General features: G+C 35.5%; 1 protein-coding gene and 3 long non-coding RNA genes across 10 annotated transcripts in view; 2 read left to right on the forward strand and 2 right to left on the reverse strand.

Moving 5' to 3' along the window:
* The first annotated feature begins 1666 nt into the window (after window positions 1–1666).
* Window positions 1667–3171, forward strand: LOC134200715 (uncharacterized). Of its 5 annotated transcripts, none has more exons than XR_009975752.1 (3): window positions 1667–1896; window positions 2078–2324; window positions 2811–3171. It is a non-coding gene; the product is annotated as an uncharacterized LOC134200715 (long non-coding RNA). The 5 variants fall into 5 exon arrangements; XR_009975750.1 differs by having other exon boundaries at window positions 1675–1751; XR_009975751.1 differs by having other exon boundaries at window positions 1772–1949; window positions 2037–2324.
* Window positions 3172–5372: 2201 nt separating this feature from the next.
* On the reverse strand, window positions 5373–7685 carry LOC134200716 (uncharacterized). Of its 2 annotated transcripts, XR_009975754.1 has the most exons (3): window positions 7376–7620; window positions 7001–7288; window positions 5373–6334 (listed from the first exon to the last, which is right to left on the reverse strand). It is a non-coding gene; the product is annotated as an uncharacterized LOC134200716 (long non-coding RNA). The 2 variants fall into 2 exon arrangements; XR_009975753.1 differs by having other exon boundaries at window positions 7001–7685.
* Window positions 7686–8178: 493 nt separating this feature from the next.
* Window positions 8179–16876, forward strand: LOC134200718 (uncharacterized). 2 transcript variants are annotated; one of them, XR_009975758.1, is made up of 3 exons: window positions 8179–9361; window positions 9444–12447; window positions 16223–16876. It is a non-coding gene; the product is annotated as an uncharacterized LOC134200718 (long non-coding RNA). The 2 variants fall into 2 exon arrangements; XR_009975757.1 differs by having other exon boundaries at window positions 9456–12447.
* The window catches only part of LOC101741011 (E3 ubiquitin-protein ligase MYLIP), a 34627-nt gene continuing 23721 nt past the window's right edge, over window positions 10871–21776 (reverse strand). The window contains exons 2-6 of the mRNA XM_004926892.4: window positions 17529–18289; window positions 13673–13889; window positions 12521–12700; window positions 12289–12434; window positions 10871–11840 (exon numbers count right to left, since the gene is read on the reverse strand). Coding sequence (XP_004926949.2) covers window positions 11741–11840; window positions 12289–12434; window positions 12521–12700; window positions 13673–13889; window positions 17529–18289 — 1404 coding nt within the window. The 3' untranslated portion in view covers window positions 10871–11740. The remainder of the gene's footprint in view (window positions 11841–12288; window positions 12435–12520; window positions 12701–13672; window positions 13890–17528; window positions 18290–21776) is intronic.

Below are 21776 nucleotides of genomic sequence, written 5' to 3' on the forward strand. Positions count from 1 at the left end.
GTACTGATCAGATATTTAACGGGAAATTCCAAGTCCAATTATTTTAGTTTAAAAAGGCAATTATTATGAATATAAAAGCAGCCTTTAACAAACAAAACTTAAAATCTCAGAAACAAACAATGCATGTTTTTTTTCAGTGTTACAGTAAAAGGGCCCCACTTCTGACAAAAAATAATTGATAGGTCCACGTCGAATAAAAAACCAGTAGAGTGATAGATTCTATAATTCAGGACGCAACAAGACATTTATTAATAGGTCTCAATCAAAGAAATATGCTTTATATATTTATTGCATTAGACAAAGTAGACGAACTTAGAGTAAGCCTGGCGGTTACAATTACCATAGTTGTCAGTGGTTAACGGTGCCTAACTTAGTTATTGTAAAAGGCAGTCATTCAAAAAACAAATTAAATACTTGTGTGGTAATTTAATGTACTTTTTATTTTTATTTACTTTAACTGTGAGTAATAATTCGGTTATTGCTTACAAGTATTTTTATTCGTATTTTTATTAAGAAAAAAAAAATCAAAATTATCAAAGCTTGAAATCTTTGAAATAAAAATATGCGATCTTAATTTATAAAGATGTGAAAATTGTGATCATTCGCATGTAAAAAAAAATTGTTTTAAATAAGCCACTGCTGCTTTTAACCTAAATGAAATTCTATAACATGACAACATTTAAAATCAAAGTGAATTTTTGTTTCATTTATCCATATGAAAAGGCAAAAGATGTTAGCCCTTACAGCCAGATGCTTTTCGCATCCTGCTATATCAGTACATACAGTTATCTTTTTACAGGCAAATCACTTGCAGTAAATTGTTTTTTTTTAATTTTTACTCTTCTTCTTCTTATTCTGGTCACAAATTTTTTGTAATTAGTTTTTCCTAATATATGATAATATGTTATGTTTCGTCTAAATTATTTTTGTTATGCCTGTACGATTAGATGACTGGATTCAAAATAGAAATTCCTTTCGCCTAGTCTTGTGTTATGTGCCTCAGTTTCCACCGGAACTTTAAGTGTGCAAGCTTTGTTGGGTCTTAGTTTTTTGTTGCATTCTATTCTTTAATCTAAATAATCAATCAACCTGAACTTTGCTTCCAAAAGGAATTATGACAAGAAAAACGTTGCGCCAATCTTTCAAAGGTTGTTTTACTTAAATATATCATATTCTACATAACTGGGGCTTAAAGATCTCGTTGCAAGGTCATAAAATCTTTAAAAAAATAATTGCACATAAATTGTGTAAAATTTAAATGTACGAGATCTATGGAAGGTGAATGAAGTTAGCCCCTCAAAAAATTTTTTTTTTCCTGTTTTCTACTTATTTTCTATTAATTCGTTTGTTCATCATTTGTTCTTGATTGTTCATTGTTAATAATTGTTTGTTCCCCATTTATTTATTTTAAAAAAAATATTAAAAATATATCTAAAAGTTAGCCCCTCGATTGCAATTTTTAATATTTTTTCGTCCTTAATTACTCGTAAATATTCATTTTCGATTGTTCTTATATAAAATACGTTTGTTCTCTTTCGAAATCACTCATTTTTTGTTTAATTAATTTTATTAGTTGAATAAATGTATACAAAATATGTGTACTGCGCATGCCATAAGTGTATAATCTATGGCGCATGCGTCAGCCGTCAACTATAATGCCTAAACCATTGAAGTAGGAAACCTATAAACTTTCTACGCGGTTTTAATCGTGAAAAAAAAACAATTATAAATCCTGAAGGATCGATTAATTGGTATACAGTTTAATTAAAAAAATTAAAAAATAAATAAATAAAATAATGTGCATTCGCGTAAAGTTAGACCAAATACATTTTTTCCATCCTCCTATATACCTATCGCTATGAAGGTATAAAAAAGATAGGTTAAGAGTTCACATAGGTAATATAAACAAATAAGTAAATATGTTCATTATTTATCTTTCAAGAGATAATGTAGGTATACATTATAATAACATTTTGACACAGTCGAAATTATATTCCTAACATTAGTAATATAACATTTTAATTTTTTTTTTATAGGTTATGTATTGAAATTGTTGGAAAATTATTTCATGTTTTAGCTGGAAAACTACATGGAGAATTATATGCAATACAAGATAATGAGCTCCATTAAATGAATTCGAATGAAACCAAACTGTTTACCATCCAAATTCGATTGTCGGGCAGATAGAAAACGAAAATTCACTCATAGTGAACCTCGGCCTGCATTTGTGAAACGGCAAAGACTCACTATTATCAAGGAAATTGAAGAGACGACTAAAAATGAGATGTGTCGTATTATTATACCTTTGCCATCTTGTAGTCAAGGTAGGTGTAACTGTCAATAATTAGTTACACTCACAGATCTCCTAATCAAATAACAATATCAGAAAAAATGAGAATAGTTAGTTAGTTAGTGGAAGTAGCCAAAATGGGCAAGTGGATCTCAGTTCCTATTACATAAGGTACTAGGAAGTTTGTGAAAATGAAAATTTATCACAGTGTAATATCACTTACTTACTTTAACAGTGAAGGAAAACATTGTGATGAAACCTGCACACCTAAATGTTCTTAGGATTTTCTTAGGTGTGTAATCCACCAACCAGCACTAGGCCAGCGTGGTGGACTAAGGCCTAAAAACCCTCTCAATGGTAGTGAAGGCCAGTGTCCAGCAAGGGGATATATTATATGGGCTGATGATGATGACTAGGAAGTTAAATACTACTACTACTACTACGACAGTACACATATAATCCTATATATTTACAAACTATACGTTTGTTGGAAATTGCTAACATGATTTCATATTTCCAGATGTCCAGCCACTTGAAAATAGGTGTAGTAATGACAAAGCTATCCAAGTAGCTCCAGCACAGGAACACAAAGGCAAGGCAAGTGTGTATTGCCACATCACCCCTTAATATATCTGAAGCAAGTATAAGTAAACAATCAGAACCAGCAAAAAAAAAAAACTGTTGTTCCTGAGGACAAATTTGACAGTGATGAGTCAAATGCACCAGCAACAGAAGGATCAACTGTTGACTATGGGTTATAGAAGAAGAAGATTAATTCATATTTATTTAAATTAATATTAATGAATATTAATTTAAATTATCGTGCAAAATTCGTGGTCAAAACATATGTGTATTTTATAAATAAATATTCATTCTCAGTATTAATGTTGTTTTAATCATCGATTGAAAAATTGGTTCTTAATGAATTTAGTTGGAGCTAAATGCTGCTTGGAGCTTAATACTTTCGAATAACATAAACACGTGACTTTAAGCATAAACATATTTTTTAGGTAAATACTTTATTTAGCTTTGCTGGATTTATCCAAGATTTCGACATACCAAAATTTCATACAGGAACGACAGATAGATAGCTATCTGATTGAATACCCTTGTAGAATTGAGCTTCGAAGAAAAGTTTATTCTTATTCTTTATTAGACTTTATTCTAGTTGCAGTGTCGGTTAGAGAAGCTGTGCAAGCTTCTCTAACCGATACTGCATGGAATAAATAGTCATTATAATTATAAAATATATTTCTGTTTACATACCATACAATTTTCATAGTTCAAATATGAATTTGGATTGATATGAATTTATTTCGATTAAAATAATTTGTATTAAACATTTATATTTCCTCAAAATTTCTATTTTTATAATAATGACTGTGACCACCCCATAAATCACAAAATTAAAAATATTAAAGATAACTTATTTTTAAATCATATATTAAAAATTATAAACAGATCGCGAATTAAAATATTATATTATGCCTATCATTTTTAAATAATTCAGTAATGAATTTTCGCATCGCCGCGCCGTATATAATTAATATGAATAATAGGTTATTGCCCACTGTGCTAAAAAAAACATAAATTATGTTTTTTTGATAGATCTACAAACAAGCAAGTGACAAACAAGCAAGCTATGTTTCCATAAATAAAAAGGCAAAAAAAAATTAAAGAAAGATATTATGCACAAGTTCCAGTGTGACCAGATTTAAATCGAACATTATGCCAGTTGCTCGTATAAATTCTGCTAAAATCTGCTTAGTTTCTATAAATAATTCCAAAATTCTGCTAATAGATAAGGTCATCATTTTTACGAGGATTTAAAAGAACAAAAAAAGGCAATTTCAAATATTTATTAACAAATTATAACTTCAAAATTTCTGTGGCGCCCATGTTTTATATGGAACTGTCGGGCTTTGTGCTGCCTTTACCATATTTTTTGATGGCGTAAAATTGACGCATCCACCTTGTTCTTTAACTGCCTGTTTGACATGTAGAATTGCTGCAATATGTTCATTTTTAAATTTGTTCCGCAAGTGTTTTTTATGTTGCTTATTTGAGAAAATAGGCGCTCACAAGCTGTATTAGACATAGGCAAAATCATCATGGCCTTTGCAAAATCAACCAAGTGCGGATACTACTTAGTTCTATCAGCCTTCGTCATTTTTGAAATGTGGCCCCAAAACATTTTTGTGTTCAAACTCATAGGTGTGGGATTAGAACTTCCTCCAGATTCTAACAGTTTGGATACTGTTTTGTCTAATTTAACCTCCCGATATTCGGAGTCAATTGCTTGCATGTTAGATTCTTTAACCAAATTAGGAAATTTAGAAACAGTTCTGGCCAAACTTGTGAATTCTTTGTATAAACCGTTTTGCGGATCAAGAAATTGCAAATTACGAGTATTACACAACTGAGTGACGATGGTCGACCACTATTTAGGAAATATGTAAACAGTGTTCATTGAACACTACACACAACTTCAAAGCTAAACATTTAACGGGGAATCCCCTAAAATTTGCTTGAGTGCTGGCATTGTTGGAAGAAAAACTTGACATTGTTTTACAAAGGTAAAATTCCTCAAATATTTTTAGCGCAACTACCCGAATGACTAAATATGAAACACAGTTAGATGTCAAATCCTGCTACAATTCTGCGAAGTTTTTATGAGATTCAGCCAAAAAATTCCTTATTTTCAAATCTGCAACACAATCTGCTAAACCTTAAATTGGGGGTCTAATTCTGCTAAAATCGCAGAATTCTGCTAAATCTGGTCACACTGACAAGTTCAAATGCATATGTATTGTGCTAAAAGTAAAACTTGCTACTTTTGTGTAGCATCCAGCAACTTTGAAAAAACTAATCAGGTCACTATAATTAGTAGGTATTGATTTTGATTCCGAGTAAGTTGCACAGTTGTTAGATAATGTAGTTTCTTTTTGGAAGAATAACAATTTTCTAATCTTACACAAAAATGTAATGTTAAATATTTAAAAAAAACTTTATACCTATTTTCCTTTTAGGGAGTACAAAATATTGATGTGTACAAAGTGAATGTCATTTAATAAAAATAATATTTCAATTTAAATTAAGTTTTATTAAAAATTATTCTTAACATACAGGTACAAAGGTTACATAACATTAATATTTATTCCTTTTCATATATATAAGCCCATATTTAGCACATTTGTGGAAAACAGAATCAAAATAATAATGAGTTGCTAGCCATAGAAGACCAGCATAAAAGTCTTATTAAAATCTGTTCAGTAGTTTTTGAATGAAGAGTGAAAATACTTACAAAACTTCCTATTTATAAGTAAGGATTACTTTGTTATTTAATTAAAGAGTTTTGTAGGTGGCAAACTATCTAAAAACTTTCTATTTTCCACCAAGTTGACATCAATTATCCTTCCTGCATATATATTTATTGTATTGTTTTTTTTATAGTCTAACAAGGGGTGATATTACATTTGCAATTTCTGGGAGTTTGTTGAAAAATATATTATATATATATTGCTTGCTTGACTTACAGATAAATCGAAATCATCAGCCAATTGAGAGAATGTTCTATTTAATGTTATTCTCATCAGACATAATATAATATTTTGTTCAGAAACATTTGTATGTTTCTCAATCAAGCCTATTATGAAACATAATTCTTGTGGAAGACCAATATATAAACGTTGTTTATTTTTCACTTTAGATAAAGTTGTTAACACATTCATTTTTTCAACTTTTTAGTCTTCTTGAGAGCTATAGTCTGAAGTGCACAAGTCTTTGATGGAGTGGAGATATAGAGAGATAACTCATAGTCAACAGTTGATCCTTCTGTTGCTGGTGCATTTGACTCATCACTGTCAAATTTGTCCTCAGGAACAACAGTTTTTTTTTTGCTGGTTCTGATTGTTTACTTATACTTGCTTCAGATATATTAAGGGGTGATGTGGCAATACACACTTGCCTTGCCTTTGTGTTCCTGTGCTGGAGCTACTTGGATAGCTTTGTCATTACTACACCTATTTTCAAGTGGCTGGACATCTGGAAATATGAAATCATGTTAGCAATTTCCAACAAACGTATAGTTTGTAAATATATAGGATTATATGTGTACTGTCGTAGTAGTAGTAGTAGTATTTAACTTCCTAGTCATCATCATCAGCCCATATAATATATCCCCTTGCTGGACACTGGCCTTCACTACCATTGAGAGGGTTTTTAGGCCTTAGTCCACCTCGCTGGCCTAGTGCTGGTTGGTGGATTACACACCTAAGAAAATCCTAAGAACATTTAGGTGTGCAGGTTTCATCACAATGTTTTCCTTCACTGTTAAAGTAAGTAAGTGATATTACACTGTGATAAATTTTCATTTTCACAAACTTCCTAGTACCTCATGTAATAGGAACTGAGATCCACTTGCCCATTTTGGCTACTTCCACTAACTAACTAACTATTCTCATTTTTTCTGATATTGTTATTTGATTATTATATTATTGTTATCTGATATTATAATTGATATTATTGATTGTGTGAAAGACGATATGGGTAGGAGGGGAGTGAGCGAAGAAATGGTATATGATAGAAGAGTATGGAAGGAGAAAACATGTTGCGCCGACCCCAGGTGACTGGGAAAAGGGCAGGATAATGATGATTGTTATTTGATTAGGATATCTGTGAGTGTAACTAATTATTGACAGTTACACCTACCTTGACTACAAGATGGCAAAGGTATAATAATACGACACATCTCATTTTTAGTCGTCTCTTCAATTTCCTTGATAATAGTGAGTCTTTGCCGTTTCACAAATGCAGGCCGAGGTTCACTATGAGTGAATTTTCGTTTTCTATCTGCCCGACAATCGAATTTGGATGGTAAACAGTTTGGTTTCATTCGAATTCATTTAATGGAGCTCATTATCTTGTATTGCATATAATTCTCCATGTAGTTTTCCAGCTAAAACATGAAATAATTTTCCAACAATTTCAATACATAACCTATAAAAAAAATATTAAAATGTTATATTACTAATGTTAGGAATATAATTTCGACTGTGTCAAAATGTTATTATAATGTATACCTACATTATCTCTTGAAAGATAAATAATGAACATATTTACTTATTTGTTTATATTACCTATGTGAACTCTTAACCTATCTTTTTTATACCTTCATAGCGATAGGTATATAGGAGGATGGAAAAAATGTATTTGGTCTAACTTTACGCGAATGCACATTATTTTATTTATTTATTTTTTAATTTTTTTAATTAAACTGTATACCAATTAATCGATCCTTCAGGATTTATAATTGTTTTTTTTTCACGATTAAAACCGCGTAGAAAGTTTAGGCATTATAGTTGACGGCTGACGCATGCGCCATAGATTATACACTTATGGCATGCGCAGTACACATATTTTGTATACATTTATTCAACTAATACAATTAATTAAACAAAAAATGAGTAATTTCGAAAGAGAACAAACGTATTTTATATAAGAACAATCGAAAATGAATATTTACGAGTAATTAAGGACGAAAAAATATTAAAAATTGCAATCGAGGGGCTAACTTTTAGATATATTTTTAATATTTTTTTTAAAATAAATAAATGGGGAACAAACAATTATTAACAATGAACAATCAAGAACAAATGATGAACAAACGAATTAATAGAAAATAAGTAGAAAACAGGAAAAAAAATTTTTTTTGAGGGGCTAACTTCATTCACCCGTCTATGGAGGATAGAACGAGGGCGCTTAACTCGTGACACGTAAAAGCTTTTTTGAAGATTTTTGTGGCCTGATAATAAAACCTTTAAGACAAGTCTTTTATTTTATTGTTAAATACTGTTAATAAATGAAAAATTAAATGAAGCGAAATGAGATGAAGTTGATTACTTTGAGTCTTTAATCAAATGGGATGAAATTAAATAAAACGAGATGAGATGAAATTAAATAAAATCTCAGTAAAACGGTGGTTATGAAATTTTACCAGTGGACTTTTCGGAAGAATCTGAGAAGCTACGTCCAGCGGCTTTGTTTAATTTTCCCACATTTGTGTACTTTCATAGATGCTCAATGTTGGATGGTTAAAATTGAGGGGACTGGCTTTTGTAGGTGAGGGGCTATTTAAAAACACCCTGCTTCATGGTTAATACAATTATATGGCAAAGACTTTGTACACTATTACACCATTACAATATTTTATTTTTATAAAACCCTAAGATGTTGCACTGTCCGTGTCTAGATGAGAAGTCCTAGTCATAACTGAAGAGAAGACAATAATCTGTTTTAAACATTTAAATAAACATTCCAATATTCGAAAACTATTACTTCACATGTGACAAGTGTTGCCTGCCATTCCTATGGAGGTAAGGAGAACGGTCTCAGTGTGTAAAAAGTGTCCGATAAAATCTGCTAAATAAGGGTGGTGCTACAGTAGCAACCGGGTAAATTTAAAAAAAGGCGCTGAAAGTTATTAGAATAAGATAGAGAAATAAAAAGGATGAAAGAACTGTGGGCACTACAAAATCAAAAAAGTCTTTTTTTTAAAGCTGATAAGAAAGTGCAATCGATGTCTCCACGTTTTACCAGAAAAATAATTTTAGGTTATATTGACGAAATTAGTCTGAACTACGTAAACGTGTGAGGTCTTGTGTATTACATTGTCAGTAACTACTCTAGTCATTAAATATATTAAATTTCCTAACTCAGCATACTTCTATCAGTTAACAACTGCTCAATTCATATCATACCCTGTGCCTATGCTAGCGCCATTCTGGAGGATTTTTAAATTGTTATTTAGTGCTGAAAGTGGGACACTTTTTCAAAGTTCTCCCATATGAGACGATTCTCCTTACCTCTACCCTCCATAGCCATTAGGTACTTACATATTCAAACTTCAACACTCAATAGTTAATAAGCCACAAATATTACTTACACATTTAAACCAGAATTGATTTAAAATCAATAAGTAGATACATATATATTAATAAAATATAACAATTCACACCACTTCGCTCCACACGCTCCTGCCAAAAAGTCCAGATAAGGAAGTCCAAATGTAAGGTAAGTACAATATCTTTGAAAACATGTTCCGCTTGTTATAAGCTGTTTTTTTTTAATGTTTGAGGTATTACTGATGGCCTAGAGGCCTTTCCAGATTCACCAGGACGGGTGGGCGAGCAAGGGCTTAGCTACGAGGGGTGGGATTTGCTAACAGCTGCCCGAGCGCCTCCAAAGGAGACCTAACAACTCAAGAATTCCTGCTTCTCGAATGAATATATTAGTGGATCGGAATCGCGACCCGCTGAGAAGATCCGGCGAGAAACTCAGCGGGCTGATGCTTAGGTTATGTTGCATGTCGAACTCTTTGCCGAGTTTGACGAGTACGGTTACCGGGGTCCCTAGTCCTAGTGTTAGAACTGAAGGCGTCTAATGCAAGGGTTATTGGATCTGATGGATCCGTATGGACGTGCTTAGGGCGTTGACGGTGACTAGCTCCTGCTCCGTGATCAGGTTTCCTAGAGTAGTCAGCGGCTGCAACGATAAAGCGATTATCTTATCGAAGTACCGTTCCGACGCTGACTTCATGTATTTCCGAATTGATTCGAGGTCCAGGTCGTCGTGTAGGTCAACGTTCCTCACGAACCACGGAGCTCCGATGGCTTTGTTATACACTGCATTGATCGACAAGAATATATTTTATAAGTCTTAACCATGGATAATTCACTAAATATTTTAAACTGGTTATAACAGTGTTTCTAGTAACTACCTTCATGCTTTGAGTTGAAAATAGAAGTCTTTCAAGGCTATCAATAAAATCAACAAAAACGATATTCGAGTCATAATAAATAAAATAAAAATATAGGCTAAAGTAGTATCAATAAAGCCCATAATGGCAATATTTAAGGACAATGAAAGGACAAACATATTTCATTACTATACTATATACTTGACTTGTAACTATAATTGAGACCTTAGAACTTATATCTCAAGGTGGGTGGCGCATTTACGTTGTAGATGTCTATGGGCTCCAGTAACCACTTAACACCAGGTGGGCTGTGAGCTCGTCCACTCATCTAAACAATAAAAAAAAATAAAAAAAAACTGTTTTTTGGTGTAGCAGTAACTATCTTAGAACATCATTATTGTAATATTTTTTATAAAAGCCTGAATTAATAAAAGTTATACGCAAACAACATTCAGGTCACCAGTCTACCCAGCAACGTTTGCTCAGTGGAAGACCCACCCTTTGTCGTTTCCTCCAAATGTATTTCCATATTTTTTTAAACACTATGTTTTGAATATGTAAATAGTATTTTTTGATACATATTAGAAACAATTTAAGTTACGGCCATCTCTTGACCAGCTGCACACTGTCTGTCCGCCCTCTGTATGCCCTTTGGAATAGGAACCCTTAAATTGACAATTTAAGATACAGATCATATATATTCTTGTATACTTTATATATTAGTGTACCATTTCTAGAAGTATACACAATAATATTGGGAGTCTTCTTAATTTTGTTAATTAATAATTTAATATTAAGATCAAATAATAATGAAAACAAGTGAATAATTCTATAATTTTTTTATTTTGTTAAATCACTTACAGACCATAGGTCTTACAAAATAAACTATTGTTATAACTTAAATTAGAAAATATATCAACTTAATATTAAACAATAATTCAAGAAATTAGATCACGATTAGTGGTCAATAATAACAAAGCTGTACGAGAAAAATGCAATTAATAAAGATATTTTTTGTTTATTTTTCATTTCCTTTTTTTTTTAAATCACAATTTATTTGAAATACAATTCGCCTTCTAAAACGAAGGCATTAAACTTTTTTTTTTCTTATTTTAAAAACTTATAACGAAAATTCTTGTGAAAAACGCAAGTAATGAGTAATAAGTACAATACCAGTGGATAATCAATAATATAAAAAATCTGCATAAGAGTTAAAAAATGCTTAAAGAATAATTTGAACTTTGAAACTATTTCTGATTTAACTTTAGGTACATACGTACAACATCATTGACACAAACAAAACTAAGTCATACATACAGTACATAAAGATATCCGTTGTCGATATTAGAAATCAATTTCAACACATGGAATGCGACCATTTTGTTTGACTGCCGACTGGCTGGCTTAGAGCGCGTGGACTGCGATACCCCGGCTGACTCTTGTTAATCAATCGGCTATGGACGAATACTTATTTCATATAAAAATGCACTTTTCATTATTCTGACTAGACCGCACACACACTTGTTAGCCCTCCTGTCACCGTCACACCGGGCTGTCACACTGACACTGACAAGCAAATGTCGATTGTTTTCACAATTGAATGTCTAAGGGCCTTCTGGACCGCTTCGTCGCGGGCTCCCAATCTTTGAATAGCAAATTCGTCAGGATCGGCGATCGATTGTGGGTTGTAGTTTTCATTTGACGATCAGACCGGGGTTCTTTTGGTACTCCATCGGGAGGAAGATGTGCATCAGTTTCTCGATTTCGCCTCTGCACAACGGACAGCGGTTGCATCTGTAAACAAATAACAAAATCACAATTATAAATACGATTCAAAAAACTTCTTTATTTCAACACGTCATATTCATCAAATTTTGAATGTGTAAAACTTAATATATCAATATAGTAATCTGTGATGTGAACTGAAACAATTCTCGTATCTCTAAATATGAGATATTTTTACCTTTATCTTTTCCTCGGATAAGTTCATTCTGAACTAATGAGTTATTGTATGTAATGGAGAGAGTCTTGTATTAAAATATTCCTTTGATTTTAATAATGTTTTAAATATTTACTAAATCAACGTATAGATGTCGCTATCATCAAGTTTTAACATATCAGCTGAACTTATGTTATATTAATGGACTTCATAAGCTATTGTAGAAGCAGCAGTCAATAGTTTATCTTAATATTATTAGTAATTTTTGATTGCTTAGACATGGTTCTTAAGTTAGTTAGTTACCTAGGAGCGCACTGTCCGCAGCAGACCACGTGTCGACACGGCAGGAACAGCGAGTCGATGGGCTCGTCCATGCACACGCGACACGCCAGCGCCTCACCGCCGCCGCCGCTACTGCTGCTGCTGCTGCTCGATCTTGAACGGGTTTTCTGTGACAACAAGGTAAATTTTTATTTCTAGAAGAAATTTGAGGGGAAAGCAGATCTGGGCGGTTTGTAGGTGACTGCGTGCATACCTCGTGTCCCACCCGTGCGGGCGGCGCGGCGGGGGGCGCGGCGGGCGGTGCGGCGCGCGGGGCGGTGCGGTGTGCGGCGCGGCGCGCGCGGTCGTGCACCTCGCGGCACGTGCGCCGGATGTCGAACACGTAGCGGCGGCCCAGCGTCGTGGAGTCCTTGAATATCGATGCTATTGTGCCCTGTTCAAAATATTAACATTTATTTTTTAAGCAACTTTGTAAATCTTTACATTAAGACGTGAAGCCAAAACTTGCGTGGACAGAAGAGTATGACATTTGCCACACTTATAGAGAATAATAATAATATAGAGATGAAGTGCAGAATTTTTTTTTTTGGAGTTTACTCCTTTAGAATCGATTTACATATATAGGCCCGGGGTATGAAAATTATGGGGACCAAAATCGTACTAGCATGTCACACGAAATGCGTTATGCGCCTGATTGGCTCCTGATTGCGTGATGCGTGCGCGCGCCAATCAAAATCGTACTAGCATGTCACACGAAATGCGTTATGCGCCTGATTGGCTCCTGATTGCGTGATGCGTGCGCGCGCCAATCAAAATCGTACTAGCATGTCACACGAAATGCGTTATGCGCCTGATTGGCTCCTGATTGCGTGATGCGTGCGCGCGCCAATCAGGAGCCAACGCGCGGCCGCGTTATTGCAGGTGACGCCGGGCTGCTGCGCCGGCAGTCCGCCACAAAGCCTCGTACTGATCGCGCGTTTCTCTCATTATTGTATTTTTGTATTTTCATATATTTGTTAGTCGTTTGTTTTGTGTCTCGTTAATTTGTTAATAATCTGTAGTGTATCGTGTTGTCGTAATATAGAACTATTTCTCGTATTGTTTCGTTTAATTTTTTATATCCAGTAAACTCCAGTCGTGCGTCGGAGCGGACACACACACTTTTTTTTTTTAATTACATAAAATTCATTAAATCATAAGAAACATGAAACAATGCGACGTCACACCGCGCGCTTATTCACAAGCGCAACGTGTGAATGTGTTGAACGCGAGCTAAATGGTAGGCGGTGTTAGGTTTTATTTTCGTTACGGAATTTCTTGATTCGGTTCCGCGCTCAAAGCCCGCGATAAAAGCTATGCAACAGATTAAAAAAAATAGATTATTATTTTATAGATAACTAACTACCTTCAGATCTCTTATAAACTGTTCGGTGACGTCAGTTCTAACAGTTTCGCAGCAGTAGAAGGCGTGCTTCTCGGTCACGGCCCGGTAGAGCGCCGCCGCTTGTCCCGAAGTGGCCATCTTCACGTGGAGTGTGGCCTCGTTGCCTTCGCTAGTCACGTACGACATCTGGAAGATGCGACGAGCAGGTTGGGCTCGGTGTATCGCGGTGTATGGAATGCTGAAATAAGAATACAAAATAACGAATTAAATAAACAATAATAATATTTCAACTAATACTAAAAATAAAATAGGGTGGACAGATATTAAATGGTAGTTTTTTATTGCTTAGTTGGCTGGACGAGCTCACAGCCCACTTAGTGTTAAGTGGTTACCGGAGACCACAGACATCTACAACGTAAATGCGCCACCCACATTGAGATATGAGTTCTAAGGTCTCAAGTATAGTTACAACGGCTGCCCCGTCCTTCGAACCGAAACGCATTACTGCTTCACGGCAGAAATAGGCGGGGCGGTGGTACCTACTCGTGCGGACAAGAGGTCCTACCACCAGTGACAGTGCTTAGCCGTCAGTGTTAATACCTATGTTAAGATTGCTAAGTAATTGTTGCTTAAATATTATTGTCGTGTCCCGAGCACGCAGTTCTTTCTTCTAGAGACAGTAAATCGTACATCGAATGATAAGGTACGAGTATCAAAAATGTTCCAGATCTTTTCGCTAAAGATTCGTCTTGTTTACTAACCTCGATTATGGTTTGCAAAGAAATGCCTTTATCTTAAAGAATTACTTTTATCTTTACAGTAATAAGTATACAGAAAATTAAATGGAGCTCAGTTTTATCGTTACTCAGTTTACAGAAAAACCTTCAGTTAATTCATGAATATACATAATATCAGTAGGATAGTCCCTAATCAGTCGACTTTTAAACAATCGAATGAGTGCTCAAGAAATTAGTTAGAAATAGTAAGTAGGTAGTAGGTAGTTAGGTATTTAGAAATTTGCATGTTATGACTGAGTCGAAACTTTGTACTGTTCTTGACATTTCTGGGAAAGTCACTTTCAAAGTAACATCAAAATAAGACTAGAAGACACCCGAGTAGTTTTAAGAAAAACACGTTTTTTGTACCTACATTAGCAGGTTTTCATAAGTTAGGGCGCGCTCTCTGATGAAATATCGTTTTTCGGCTTTATATTAAGGTCGATTAGTTGCTGCAATACTAATTCTAAATTAGGATTGGACAGTGCAATCGAATCAAGATCTACTATGAGCAGATGGGCTTAGGGTTACATCCACACTATTAATTACTCGGATAGGTCATAATAATAATATTAGATTCGATTTCAAAGCTCAAAAGCACAGTAAAACAAAACGCATTTACAACTGTATTTGTATTGCTCGTAAAATACGGAACAGATTTCGATGGGGCTTTCATAATCAGAAATTAAAATGAACGGGAAAGCGTTATATATGATTAGTGGTGGTAATGCGAGTGTGTACCTACACCAGCATCCTACCTCTACCTGCCGCGTAGCAGTCGTGAGTTCTGATTTGTAGGGTAGGTTAGAAACTTCACTCGTCTGCGCAATAATATACATATAGGTACGTACATACAAACAAATACACTTGACCTATACAAAATCATTAACTATTTTCGTATAAATTACACGTTGCGAGCCTATGATAGCTTGATTATTTAATATTTGAATTAATTTATTGTATGTGATTGTAAGTTAAGGAAATATACTTGTTTACGTTTAGAATTAATAATGTCCACCTTGTGTGCGACATGATAATGCGCATTTAACTTGGTTACTTTATTTATCATATAATTTTATTGACATTTGAATAAACTTCAAATATAACAAAGCATTTTTAAAAGGCTTCTGAATTACGACGCAAAAATCGTTTTTTGGATTTAAAATGGGCGGCCATCTTGTGTCTGCGTTGTGTGTAATAGACGCTCATTTTTAATCTGTCTAAATAAAATGATAAAAACGTGTCTCGTGCGTGGGCATTCCGCAAAAACTTCTGGCTTTATTTTGATTTTTTTTTTTGTATTACCTCTTAGAACACACACATGGTCCTCATTTAAATATGTACTTATCTCATGCCCGTTAAAAACTGGACAATGGTTGACATACTTTTCGACACGTGTTCGAAAAATGTTGCAATTTAATAATTTTAATCAATTAAGCATTTATGTGAAATTGCTTTCCTGTTGTAAATTGACTACATAGAAATATATTTCGCAATACTGTTACGATGCCTATGCTAAATATTAGTTACCGTGCACTTTTAGAAAAAGTGTGCCACGTAAAGAGAATTTGTGTTGCTCAAACGAAAAAAGAAGAAGTTGTTATATGAATATTTAAAATTAAACACATATTAGAAGTGCCCTGCGTTTTCACTCGCGTTAAATTTGTTATTCCGAAAGATATAAGAGTTGCTTAAGTCATCCTTTGGGCTATAAACTAGCATTTAATATGAACATTTTTGTTATGCGTATGTGACGGTAGATGAAAAATCTAATTTCGATATTTTTTTTTGGCAGGAGGAAATCGCCGGTCTTCCGCCCTTCACTGGGGATGGAGGGCGGGGCATGTCGGAGTCGAACCGACTAAAACCTGTCGCTCAACAATCAGCATCCAAACCTCGCATGAGACAGAGCTCATGAAAAGGCAAAAGGGGGAAAGTGAAGCGTTTAGTGCGGAGCCCTCCCTCTCCCATCACCCTCTCCCTCGGGTCGCCGGACTGGCGGTCGTCGGCGCCACGACCACCAGCCCTCTCGGTCGGCAGGCTGTCCGAAGCCCGCCTAGATGGCGCCGGTTAGAATGGTCTATCCTACGGAATACCCCGCTGGGTCAGAACCAGCGTGGGTTGAGGATAGCCGGCCTTCCATCACCCGGATGAATTTCGATTTACGTCAAAAATGTTCTTAATGAGTGACTACATCGCAAAAGGAATATTTCTATATGCCAAATTCATAGTCGCTTCCGAGATCTGTTGATGTGTAAATGGTATATTATATAGCTTTATTAAATGTATGTACATATTATAATATAGATTGCTTGTAAATGGTTTGCAAGCATGATGTGATTATGACAATATCGTGATCAAGCGCAGCGTTTAACATTTTACGTAAACAATACGAAACACGGTAAACAAACAAAAACGTGAATAAACCATTTAATGTTTTTTTTTCGTTCATTCGTTTGTGTCTTAAGCCCGTTTGATTTACTATATAGCATATAGATGGCGTGCCAGTCAATTCAACAAATGAGAGCCTGGTTGAAAGCGATTCTTCTTCTTCATAGTTCCCTCACTGCTAAGGATCGCGACCACATGTGATGTTCCTCCACAGTGTCTGTTCATGGGTAGCAAGCATGCCATGTAGATTACCACCAACCAATAAACCAATACTAAATAAATTGAGGTAAATTCTTTTAATCTGTTTACACTGGTGGTAGGACCTCTTGTGAGTCCGCACGGGCAGATACCACCAGCCAGCCTATTTCTGCCGTGAAGCAGTAATGCGTTTCGGTTTGCAGGGTGGGCCAGCCGTAGTAACTATACTTGAGACCTTAGAACTTATATCTCAAGGTGGGTGGCGCATTTGCATTGTAAATGTCTATGGGCTCCAGTAATCACTTAACGCCAGGTGGGCTGTTTTTTTTTTTTTTTTTTTTTTTTTCTTTTTATTGATGCACAAAACAAATTACAACCATTAAAATTATAAGTTTAAATGTTTAACATAACAATCTGGATTGCAATTCAAAACAGGTGCATACAGAAAATTTTTTGTGTGCTGTGAGCTCGTCCACCCATCTAAGCAATAAAGAAATATCTCAACTACTGACCTTTGTTTCTCCACACCAATGTCCTGTTCCCCGTTACAAGCAGGTCGGTACACGACGATGCCGTGGGGCCCGACTCCGACGCACGTGCTGAGTCGACACCCGCAGCCGCCGACGCTCTGACCGGTCGCCAGGCAACCTACTGTGGCGCCACCGTCTATCTCTGGCTCATCTCTCGCGCGAGGCTCTTCGGCTTGCTGTCTGTGGTAGAGCAAGTGACTGTACAGATTGTGGGCGTTGTTCTGCGGCGTAACGGGCTTGCAGAAGAACAATTCCTCCCCGAACGACTCTAGCTTCGATATTTCTTTAAGCAATCTGTATTCCGCTTGGGAGGCTCTCATGCCGGTGATCTCGCAATGGTATTCGATGATTTTGTCGACATGATCCTCTGGTTTTTCGCCCTGCGGTCCGATTTTGTTGCACTCTTCGTAGATATGGGTGGGTGGCATTTCTGGGGTGCAGTCACCGGTCTCCGCTTGCGCGATGTAGGCGACGATCCTCCTGGCGACTTCTAAGTCTGCCACTACAAGTCTGCCTTCAGTCAGGTCTAGTTTGGCGTGCAAGTAGAACTGATGCCTCGTCGGTTCGTTGATGAGCAGGTGAGGGGGCACCCAGAACTTGACGCGGAGGTCTAGCCGTCCTCCGGGTATGCGGTGCGGATCGAGGGGGTTCCGCAAGTTAAGCCATCTTCCGGGGCCTGATCCTGGGCACACGCGCAGACCGAAATAGTCTGCCTCGGCACCGATCTCCAATTTCTCGCATACCTGGACAAATGAAAAACAAAATTAATTGATTATCCCAAAAAAAAAAAACAATGGGGATTACCGAAGTCACTCTCAATGAGGATATTGCGGGCTCCATACAAGGCTGGTAGCACTTATTGATGAAGAGTGAGTTTACGATGCATAGACATCTACAACGTAAATGCGCCACCCACCTTGAGATATAAGTTCTTAGGTCTCAGTACAGTTACAACGGCTACCCCACTCTACAAATCGAAACGCATTACTGCTTCACGGCAGAAATAGGCGGGGTGGTGGTACCTACCCGTGCGGACTCACAAGCGGTCCTACCACCAGTAATTACGCAAATTATAATTTTGCGGATTTGATTTTTATTACACGATGTTATTCCTTCGCCGTGGAGGTCAATCGTGAACAGTTATTAAGTACGTATTTCATTAGAAAAATTGGTACCCGCCTGGGATTTTCTCATTCGTTTTTAAATGTGCCGCCGACACTCCCTGCAGTGCTGGTAAGGCGGTCGTTAAAGCTTGAGGTTCAAGCCCCGTGAGCTCACCTACTAGTTAAGGTTACGCTGATATAGCCTCTCAAGGCGCTCAGCTTAGGTAGGACAGAAAAAGGTCGTTAAACGAGGATTTCGATCAATGTAGATGGATCACCGTCTCAAGGTCAAGGATCAAGGTCTCAAGTTTAGTTACAAGTTTAGTTTCTGGCTGTTACATATTTGAAACTTCACAGCGTGTGGTTAGGTGGTATAAAGCAGTCGAAGCTGTTATTTGAGATGGCGTGTGTTAGGTGAAAGTGAAGTCTTGTAATCCGGCCCCTTAATTTAGCGTACTTATGTTTTTGCTTATCGTCTAGCGTTCGGAAATTACATATCTCGACCTCGTAAGCAAATTACAAATTACAACGTTTGATATAATTGGTGTACCGAATCTAGGAGACTTACAATCGTGTCTGTGTTAAGGTGTTTTTGAATTTCATGCATAACATGTCATGAAATAAGCAGTCATGTCACGAAATAAGCAGGAATGCGCTGACAACTTAAAATAATAATTCAATTCGTTTACAATTAAAATTATATTTTAATTCGCCTTTGTTTTCTGCACATGGGTCAAGAATATCTACATAAAGTCCACAATGAATCATACTATTATAATTGCGACTTGTTGAAACAGAACTTAATTCTGTTCCGGCGGTATACTGGGGAATTGTATTTCGATTACAATAGATGTTTGTTTACAACAATTGTTTGAATATTCGCGAAATATCTTTGGTATTGTTTTTCTTAAATTTTGTTTTGTCTTAATTTAAAAAAGTTTTTTTTTTGTTAAATTATTAATTTTTGTGTTTTTGTAGTAACGCGTTTCGACTTTAGGGGTGAGCTGGTACACAATGCAAACAAATATTTCTACATTAGTCCGAGCTGATTTCACAGGAACAAAATATGCAAACTGTTTCATTGGAAATTAGCGTGAACAAACGCGGATTTTTGTATGTATACTTTAAAGTCAATGATTATTCTAGAAGATTGTGGACAATGTGGGAATGAGTTGCTCGCTCCGGGCATTTCAATATTGTAATAATTGTTATGTTATAATACTCAGTGTAAAAATGAATATTAAAAAAAAATCTAATATAAAAAAAAGACATGCCTGCTGAGTTTCTTGCCAATTCTTCTCAGGACGGAGGCTAGTTCTTGTGAATTGGTGGTAGTTCTTTTGACGTTCAACAAGTATGTACTTTCATTTATGATGAATAAAATTTTTTTGATTTGATTTATATTTATTTACTCAGATGTAAAACTGTTCACCGCAAGATGTTAGTAAATCACTTACATTGACGGTATATGTACTAGTTCTTTATAGCCCTTTTACGTTGAACAGGGGACATTGACCCTTTCCCAGGAAGGACCGCGCGTGCCCCGCTTCTAAAACTAGTAATGCTAACGAGCCATACAATTTATCTCTTACATTTTTAAGGGCAAAGTTTTAAGATAAATCACGAGAATTTTTCAAAGTTATTGTAAATTTTCTTTCTTGTACGTACGTCTATTCGGATAGAATTTTGTAATTTATGATTATAAACTAGATGCCTTCGTATTGAGAAATATGAGATTTTAAAAATGGCCCAGAATTGGACAAAAAAGAACATTACTCTACATTTTAGTTAGTTTAAAATGTTGTTTATTTTTGTATTGTCTTCTTGTATTCCCGTTGCTGAAGAACATTTGTGTATAGTCTATTTATTTAAAAAAAAAAAAAAATTATTTTTTTTGCAATAAACCAATATATAAATTTTTCATTTCATTGTTAACGAGGTCGTTATGTAATTTGGTATTACAAAGAGACCATCCTACCCATTTCTACTTTTAAGCTCCGCAAGATTCGGAGAGAATGATAGCTTTTACAGAAGCTAGAGACTGGCCCGTCGGAGGAAAGACTTTTGAAGAGACTTTTGTTTAAGTTTGCTTCGATAACAACATAATAATATTACCCGAATGAATTTGCATGTTTGTCATTATAAAATATTGCTTTTATATACTTTGATATTTCAACTATTCATTTCAATATGTTCTCAGAAAACAGCTTTGTTTGCGTTCTGATACCTGCTTCAATAATAATATATGTGTATTAAAATCTTTACGGGTAGCTATATAGCACGTACACGAGAAATGTAAAAACATATCGAATTTCGAGTTACAGCGTATGTATTTAACCTTAAAGGTTATTACAATTCGAACGTACCAATCTGAACTTTTAATGGATCGGAAACATTTAAATAACTAACAAAAGACATACCTACCTTGCACGTACAACCGAATAACAGTATTAAAAAAATACAGTAGTTCTTATTATCAAAAGACTTGGTTATCAGTTGATAAAGAATCGAAGAAATTAGGTCATCAAACATATTGAAGATGTTAACTGCTGCGTCGATGAGCAGAATTCGAGGTTATGGCCTCTGGCGATTAAAGAACGCCATTATCAGAGACAACCGGATGTGCTGATCATAAGGCCAGTACAAAAGTATACTTGAGTCGACTATTATCAAAGGCGGCAATCTGACTTTTGGACAATGATTGGTAAATCAGAAAAACGAATTATTGACTTTGTATTCCATCGGCAGTCACAAAACTCTTCGGAACGACATCTTAGATAAATAACAGGTTAACTATTAACCTTCTTTTAATGCAGGTTTTGAACCGTATTCTTTGAAGGAGACGATTATATTCAAATAAGTCTGTATTGACATATCAATAAAATTTTGTTGTCCAAATGCACAGATTGCCGCCTTTGATAATAGACGACTCACTTATACCTATAAGAAAGTCGTCGTGGCCTAAAGGATAAGACGTCCGGTGCATACGTGTCGAGCGATGCACCGGGGTTCGAATCCCGCAGGCGGGTACCAATTTTTCTAATGAAATACGTACTCAACAAATGTTCACGATTGACTTCCACGGTGAAGGAATAACATCGTGTAATAAAAATCAAACCCACAAAAT

The sequence above is a fragment of the Bombyx mori genome, chromosome 20, assembly GCF_030269925.1.
Source record: "Bombyx mori chromosome 20, ASM3026992v2".
In the NCBI taxonomy this organism is placed as follows: domain Eukaryota; kingdom Metazoa; phylum Arthropoda; class Insecta; order Lepidoptera; family Bombycidae; genus Bombyx; species Bombyx mori.